Source organism: Manihot esculenta, chromosome 9 (assembly GCF_001659605.2).
Source record: "Manihot esculenta cultivar AM560-2 chromosome 9, M.esculenta_v8, whole genome shotgun sequence".
Taxonomy (NCBI): Eukaryota; Viridiplantae; Streptophyta; class Magnoliopsida; order Malpighiales; family Euphorbiaceae; genus Manihot; species Manihot esculenta.
This window is the reverse complement of record NC_035169.2, coordinates 12,069,047-12,077,178: the sequence shown is the minus strand read 5'-3', so window position 1 is coordinate 12,077,178 and position 8,132 is coordinate 12,069,047. Positions and strand designations below refer to the sequence as shown.

General features: G+C 32.5%; 1 protein-coding gene across 2 annotated transcripts; it reads left to right on the top strand.

Annotated features, from left to right (window-relative positions):
* The first annotated feature begins 1,588 nt into the window (after nt 1-1,588).
* LOC122724501 (APETALA2-like protein 3) lies at nt 1,589-4,381 on the top strand. 2 transcript variants are annotated; one of them, XM_043959647.1, is made up of 10 exons: nt 1,589-2,218; nt 2,299-2,324; nt 2,447-2,477; nt 2,557-2,614; nt 2,733-2,878; nt 3,050-3,094; nt 3,213-3,316; nt 3,390-3,526; nt 3,657-3,773; nt 4,085-4,381. In XM_043959647.1, the coding sequence occupies exons 1-10, from the start codon at nt 1,785-1,787 to the stop codon at nt 4,331-4,333; spliced, it is 1,347 nt and encodes a 448-aa protein (XP_043815582.1). In that variant the 5' UTR covers nt 1,589-1,784; the 3' UTR covers nt 4,334-4,381. The 2 variants fall into 2 exon arrangements, with proteins under 2 accessions (XP_043815582.1, XP_043815581.1); XM_043959646.1 differs by having other exon boundaries at nt 2,557-2,644.
* Nucleotides 4,382-8,132: the final 3,751 nt, after the last annotated feature.

Genomic DNA, 8,132 nt, shown 5'->3' with positions numbered 1-8,132 from the left:
GGGTTTTAATTGGGCATGGCTTTCTGGGTCGTAGGATTGGCTGATTCTGTAATTGGATGTATCCCAACATGCTGATTCCAAAGTGTTTCATAGGTTGATGGATTGAGGTAGTAAGGTTTCTCTGGGTTGGGCTTCCTGTAGAATTATTGGGTTCTTATTTAATGCATGGCAAAGTATTGTTCAACAAAATAAATAAATAAAAAATCTTTAAAATAGAAAGCAAGTTGACATAAACGATGCTCCTCCTGAGGAATCTAAACAAGTAGAAAATTGGTAATGTGTGATTCTTTAGAGTCAATTAATGGGTAATTTTGTGGAGCAAAATAAAAGACTATTTTTGGAATTTTGGTTATTCCTTAACCTTTGCACTTTTCAGCTAAATTCTCAATCCTAATCAAACCACTTATTATTATTCTATCCCCATCAGAGATTACCTTCTTCATTTTTTAATACACTTTATGCAAATATATCAATTTTTTTTATAATAAATAATTAAAAAAATTCAAACAGAAAACTTCACATATTTTAAAATAAAATGAATTAATCAGATGGGATTGGGGGGTCACTGAATCCAAAAATCCAAACAAAGGACAAGCAGGGAGACATGGGGAGGCTGATGGATTGGACTTGGAGATGGGGACCCCCCCACGGCCCACTCTTCCTTTTGTTGAACACTTAAATTTTCCTATTTTTTTACTAGGCTAGACGACGTGTACGGATATTGTCTCACCCACAACTTAACACCTGCTCCTTTTCCTATTTTTATTTTCTTAAAATTATTACTAATTCTTATATTAAATGTTTTACTCTTATATTTTCTAGAAATTGATCGTAAGATTCGATCCTATCGAACCGATATATATATATATATATATATATAGTTATAATTAAATTTAAAATATATTTAAATTTAAAAAAAATAGCTATTTTAGATTCGGATCGAAATTAAATTTTATGTATAAAATATGGACCATATAAATTTATTTATATAAATAATTAATTTAATATAAAAAATATATTTTATAATAATATTTATAAATTTTTATATATTTTTAATTTAAAAATTAAAATTAAAATATTTTTAAAAATATTAAATTTTTTAAATAAAAATTATTAATAAAAAATATTTTTATATAAATTATTAATTAAAATATATAAGACTAAACGGATTCGAATTTTATTTGAATAATAATAATTAAATTTGAGATGAATTTAAATAATTTAAATTAATTTTTAATTAAATTTAAAATAAATCTAAATATTACTAATATAAATTAAATTTAAATTTCAATAATTTAATTTTTTTTAAATACTCTTCCTATTTACATTCCTAATATCTCCTATCCCTTGGTATTTAGTAATTGGTGGCCTTATAATTTTATTCTACTGAAGGAAGGTAAGTTTTATTTTATTCAATAAAATTGTTTTTTCTTTGAGAAGATATATTCAATATAATTGTTAAAACCTTGTATAGTGGTTAAAAGAGGTTTTTTTTAGAAAAAGTTAATGAAAAAGTTTTTTTTTTTTTTTTTAATCTTGTAAGTGAAAAAGATATTATATGTGTGTATGAGCGCCTTGTTAAATAATACTAAATGAGAAGGAGAAGAGGAGGAAGAAGAAGAAGAGATAGAAGGAGAAGTAGATGCTTTTGTAGGCAGAATAATAATAATAATAACAGAGGCTTGTTTCTAGTTGCTGCACTCTCATCCAAAATTCTCCATTATCATTTCATCAAACACATGAAGCTCAAGACCCGCTCCTGATTCATTCCCATCACTTTCACTATGTTGGATCTTAACCTCTCCGTCTCCTCTCTCCATAACCACCACCACGACCTTCTAGAACTTTCTTCCACCCACATAGATGCTTCTACAAGCTTCAATTCCTCCTCCAACACCGCCGCTGACCACTACTCCTGCTCTAACGCCCAACCTTTCTCATACGCTTTCAGCATTTTAAACCACGACCATGTCAAATCGCTCCATGACGATGATGATCACGTTGAGGACCCTACCATCCAGCTTTTTCCCCCGCTCGACGGCCACTCTTCCGCTTCCATCACTCCTCAGTTGTTGGATCTCGACTGCAGGGAGATGGTGCCTCAGGTGCAGCAGAGGCCGCATGTCAAGAAGAGCAGGCGTGGGCCCAGGTCTAGAAGCTCGCAGTATAGGGGGGTCACGTTTTACCGGAGAACTGGGAGATGGGAATCTCATATTTGGTTAGTTCATTCATAATTCAACTAATGCTCTTTCTTTTTTCGCATTGTTCTCAGGTGTTCTGGTTTGTGTTTCTATGCAGGGATTGCGGAAAACAAGTGTACTTGGGTAGGTAGATGAGAGTAGTTAGTTTAATTCTTCCCTTTTTCCTCTCATTTTTGGATTTAACTTTGATCTTGCTCGTCTATCGGAGTGCTATTTCGTTAATGTGGTTGTTTTGATTATTGTAGGGGGATTTGATACTGCACATGCTGCAGCTAGGTAATCATGCCAATCAAATACGATAGGAAGTGGTTTACTAAACATGATATGGGCTTTTAACTCAATTGCCCATTTTCAGGGCATATGATCGAGCAGCGATCAAGTTTCGCGGGATTGATGCTGATATCAACTTTAATGTGAGTGACTATGAAGAGGACATCAAGCAGGTGGAGGTTCATGCAGATGTTGTCGACGAATTTAAAAACAAACTTCTTATTTTTCTTTTCAACTCACGAGTGATTGGGTGTTCTGCAGATGAGTAATTTTACAAAAGAAGAATTTGTGCATATCTTGCGTCGCCAGAGCACTGGATTCTCAAGAGGAACCTCAAAATATAGAGGAGTAACTCTGCATAAATGTGGGCGATGGGAAGCTCGTATGGGCCAGTTTCTTGGCAAGAAGTGAGAAACTCCTTTTCTTGGTTCACATATATTTACCGGGGGTTTCTTTTTCCCTCCCTCTTCTAGTTCCAAAGTTTACTATTGTTTAGTGTTAATCTTGGTATGAACTTGAATGTAATAAGACTATGGAACCTGATTTCTTATGGGGTTGTTTTTATTGCTTTCTTGCAGGTATATATACCTTGGCCTATTCGACAGTGAGATTGAAGCTGCAAGGTCTTAGTGATCGTAAACTGAATATTTCTTTTTCTTTAAACGAAATGTGCTTAATTTGTGACTGGCAACCAAATTCTCTATCAGTTCACTTTAGATGTTGCTTGTCTTTGGCTACCAGGGCTTATGACAAGGCTGCCATAAAGTGCAATGGAAGGGAAGCAGTCACCAACTTTGAACCCAGCACATATGAAGGCGAAGTAATTGTTGACGCCAACAATGGAGGTATCTCGTTTAAAACTCCCTTTCTTTTTGACCTCGACTATATATCAATTTACAATGACATACCTTTATACAGATGGCAACCAAAGTCTTGACCTAAACCTGGGAATTGCTCCCCCTGATATATCTGATGGCCAAAAGTTAAACAGAGACGCGGATGGTTTCCATTTTCGTAGTAGCTGGTGTGACAGGTCCATTGACGGGAGACCAATGGTATAATCTTGATATTAATCTCTGAGCTCAAAATAGCTTTGTTTCTGCATTCTGAAGAGTTCCATTCGCAGCTCCATTGAAGATTTCGACTGTTATTGGGATTAGCTCACTTTTACTATTCTCTTAACAGATTCTAAACTCTGCTTCTGCAAAATGGAAGGATGAACAGCCACATGACCCTGCAATGGCATCTCATCCCCCTCCTATATGGGGTGGGTTAGATTCCAATTTCTTTCCCCTCTATAAGGTAATTTCCCTTGATCTATTTTCATTTTAGTACATTTTTAGTTTTTTCTGTTTGTCTTTGCAATTTGGATTATTTCAATGTTGAAAAATTTTCTGTATTCTCTAGTTGGGGCACACGCACAAACACTTACATAAAGTGATTGTAGCATCTTGCTTATAGCTGACACTGTATTTTAATATAATAGCAATTTATTCAACACTATTAAATATTACCAATAGATGTTGGATTTTTTTCCCCCACTTAACTTCAAAGTTAATGGACAAGTAGTCATTTGCAATTAAAAGAAAATTCGTTATCTTTGGTGATTTCAGGAAAGAGCAATGGAGAAGTGGGTGGAAGTAGATTCAGTGCCAAATTGGATGTGGCAAAACCAACTGGCAAATCCACCGTCTCTCTTCTCCGCTGCAGCATCATCAGGATTCGTATCTTCAACAATTACTGCACCTACAGCAACTGCTGGTCAACTTCACTTTCCAAATTCAACATTTCTTTACCACCAAATTTCTCCTTCTGTCACCAACCCCAGCAACATCTCCCATTTCTACAACTGTAGGAGCTGAAAGAGCCAACATATCCACAGTCCAACCAACATATCCACAGCCCAATAACCTTTTCTTCGGTAGAGAAAAGAGAAGATGGATGTGTAGACATTGAAAACGCCAAGCATGGTAACCAAATTCATAAACAGCAATGTTCAGCTTTTATCTTTCCTGTAAAGCTCATCAAACTAGATAAATGAGGTCTTGATGGTCAGAGTAATTCATGAAAGTTTTTGCTCAAGGATATGTAACCCTCTTGTCTAGCTGTGCTGTACTTTTATTTGTATGTAGTACTATTGGCATCCATCTTAAGCTTTGCATGCCGGACCAAAGCTTATAAAGTCAGGCAGCTTGTGAATTCTCTCTGGGTTTACCAGACAGAAAACTGAGTGAAAAAATTTGTTTGTCCAAGGCTTCAGGGGAATGCTTTTGTCCTTATCATTGGATTGCAAATTGTTTTGATAACTGTTGATAAACCAATATGCTAATTTGCAACCCAGCCTGTAAACGTTTACAATTTGTTCCAGCAATTAACATCAGTTAAGGTAATTTGTTTTTCTCTCTGGAGGTTGCACTGGCAATATTTGCTTCCCCCATTCCCCAATGAAAGCTCTCTTTCATGGTCCCTACCCCAAGTGTTAAAAAATGCAAGAGATGAATCTCTCTAGATCTTCAGTCTGAAAATGATCACTACTGCTTGAGCTACCCAATTCATCAATTAGAAGTGGGAAAAAAAAAAAAAAAAGAGTTAATTTTGGATGACATAGAAATGTCCAAGCATAGTGAAGTTGCAAGAAAGGAAAGGACAAATAAAAAAAAAATTGAGTTGAGTAGTGTACTGGAATCATTCAATTGGAAACCACGTGTACAGAAGAGGAGAGCAGCTTCGCAGGGGCGGGCCTTTCTTTTCCTTAGTTTGAAGTAAATTCCGCATTCCTCGGCTTTGGCTCAGGCCAGTTCAGTCCAGTCCTGCTCAAGTACAACTCCTAAAAAGATAAGAAGCCAAAAGAAAGAAAAAAAAAAAAAAAGAGGGTGTCACTCTCTGTATCATGAGCAGCATGAAAAGTCTGCTGTACTTTTCATGCATAGACAGTCGTAAAAATCATTAAAAAATAAAAAAAAGCGCTTTTGATTTTTCAACCCCACTATTTTGCTGTACTAGTACTCTATGGGTATCATCATTTTCCCACAATCTTAGGTTAGGGTCTCCTTTTGTCTGTTGGGCTTTCCCCAAAGAGGAAGAAAATATCTTATTATTTGTTGGGCTCTACGTTTCTCCTTGTGGGATACCTCCCAAAAGCCAACTGCTGAAAACTTTTCATGGAAACAATAGCTATCCACATGTTATTAAAGGTTACCATTTGTGGGTGTGGTCATAACTATAAAAGGCTGCATCAATTGCTTTTCACATTGGGTTTTAAACTATCCTCTTGTAATGCCTCATTTAATTGCCCCCTTGATTTTTCAGTTTACTCCATTTTGCCTGGCTGTTTAAGACCTGCCTCCTCACTCAGCAGACTCACCTCCTCTTCTTCCCAATTCCCCCACTATAAATCTCTCTTTCAAAATCACTCACAAACCCACAGCCTGATTTCTCAAAGGACAATTTGCTACTAGGGTTTAGAGCTTTTAATTAAAATGATACTTATTCCTTTGTTAATTTTAGCTATTATGTATTTATTATTTAATTTTATAATTTAAAAATATTTATTAATTAGTCATTTAATTTTATAAAAAATCTACTAATTAATTTTTAATATAAAGTATTTTAATTTTTTTAAAATATTTAATGGCTAAAATGAATAGTCACAAACTTTTAAGATGTTATAGATATTTTAATATTCTATTCAAAAGTGATGAAAAAATAAATAGTAAATTTTTCTAAAAAATAATAATGTGGGTGAAATTTTCTATTTATGTGATTTCATTCGATAATCTCAATTTACTGATTTAGGATAATTAAATAACATATAATTCAATTAAAATGTTATTTTTTTAAAGAAAAATGTAATATTATTTCTAATCTTATTTAATTTAATGATCGAGAATACATCACTCACCATAAAAAGATAAAATTTCTTAATAAATAGTAACTCAAATGAAAATATCAAAGGTCTACTAATTTAGAAATTATAAGCAACTATGAGAAAGAACTCTTAATAATAGTGATTTGTATACATTTGGTAGGTACACCATAAGTAGAAGAAATGGGTTTCTTTTGTCAACACACACACACTGATTCAGCGCCAAATATGCCTTCCCAATCATCAACTCAAGGAAAGTGAAAACTATAAACCATATTTTGGCCAAATGAATAATTCGGTTTCTTTAAATTTTTTATAAAGATCAACTTTATTTTTATTTTATTTAATTGAAATTATATATATTTATTTTCAATTAATAACTTAATTTATATAATATAATAATACATAAATGTGAAACAAACATTTAATTATTATTATGCAATTTAAAAATTGAAGGGATTAATAATGAAAATAAGGTTAAAAGAGTAAAGTTATTTTTTTAGAAAGACAAAAGGACAAATAATACAGTCAATTTGTTTTTTTTTTTTTTTTAATTTCTAAAATGCATTGCAAGGCTCAAGAAAACAAATCATACATACCTATAGTTCAATAATTCAGTCGTTTTAAGAAAATCAACTCTAAATCCAACTTAAAGAATCTTTATTTAACCACAAATTTCTTTAAAAAATGGTTCCACTCATGGTTACAAACAATTAGAAAAAAACAAAATATTTAACAATTTTGAAGTTTTTAATACAAAAATATGTAAATATAATTTTAGATTAGTTTGGATATGACGAATATATTTAAAAAATTATTTAACAATTAAAATAAGCATGTAAAAATTTAATGCACACACACCACAACCTTTGAAGATTGAATGACGCAAGAAACATAGCTAATAGATAGTGTTTGCTTTTCACCTTAGTATTCACCATGTATACATATGCTTCACATGAATACAAGTGGTTTAAAGGGTATAACTATAATGGATACATTGATTTAAGCATGGAAAATATTATTATTTATTTTTTATATTATAAAAAAATTACTGTCAATTTTATATTATTATATTTTTAAAAAAATAATTAATTAATTATTCATTAATTTAATCTTTGATTATTGTTATTAACAATTAAAACTATCAAAATGAATAAACATTAGTAATTTTTTAAAATTTAAGTAATGATATTTTTATAAATTTTTTTTAAATTTAATAAATCAATTAATAAGTTTTTTTTATGTAACGAATTTTTTATTATTATATTTAATTTAATATTATTTATATTTAGGGGAGATTAGGGTCAGTGTCTAATGAGTCGATGCTGTGAAGGATTGAGTGGCCATAGCTCCATGGGAGCCCTCTCCTTTCTAAGCCAAACAAATGTGTCTTTTTTCTAATGAAGAGCTACAAGTAGAACCTAGAATTTAATGTTACTGTGTGTCTCAGTAGAAAAGCCAGCAAGAAAGGACCTTTTTTGCACGCTTCGTCGTTCAGCTTGCCGGGTTTTATCAGGTTTTTTTTTTTTAAACTTTATTCTTTTGTACTGTTTTCTGATTTTTGAAGCTTTTTGCACCACTTATTATTATTACTCATTAGACATTTCCCCTCTTCCTTTACCTGTACTACTCTGCAGCCCCCACCAAGAACATGTTTAGAATAGCTGCTGTGACTATAGTTTTTTAAACATGCACACCACGTATGCTTTAACATGACCCAAAGGCCAAAATTTTCACTAGGAGTTTACACCAGTGCTCAGGGCAAAGTTGGAGACCTATCCAGCTAGCCAACTCAA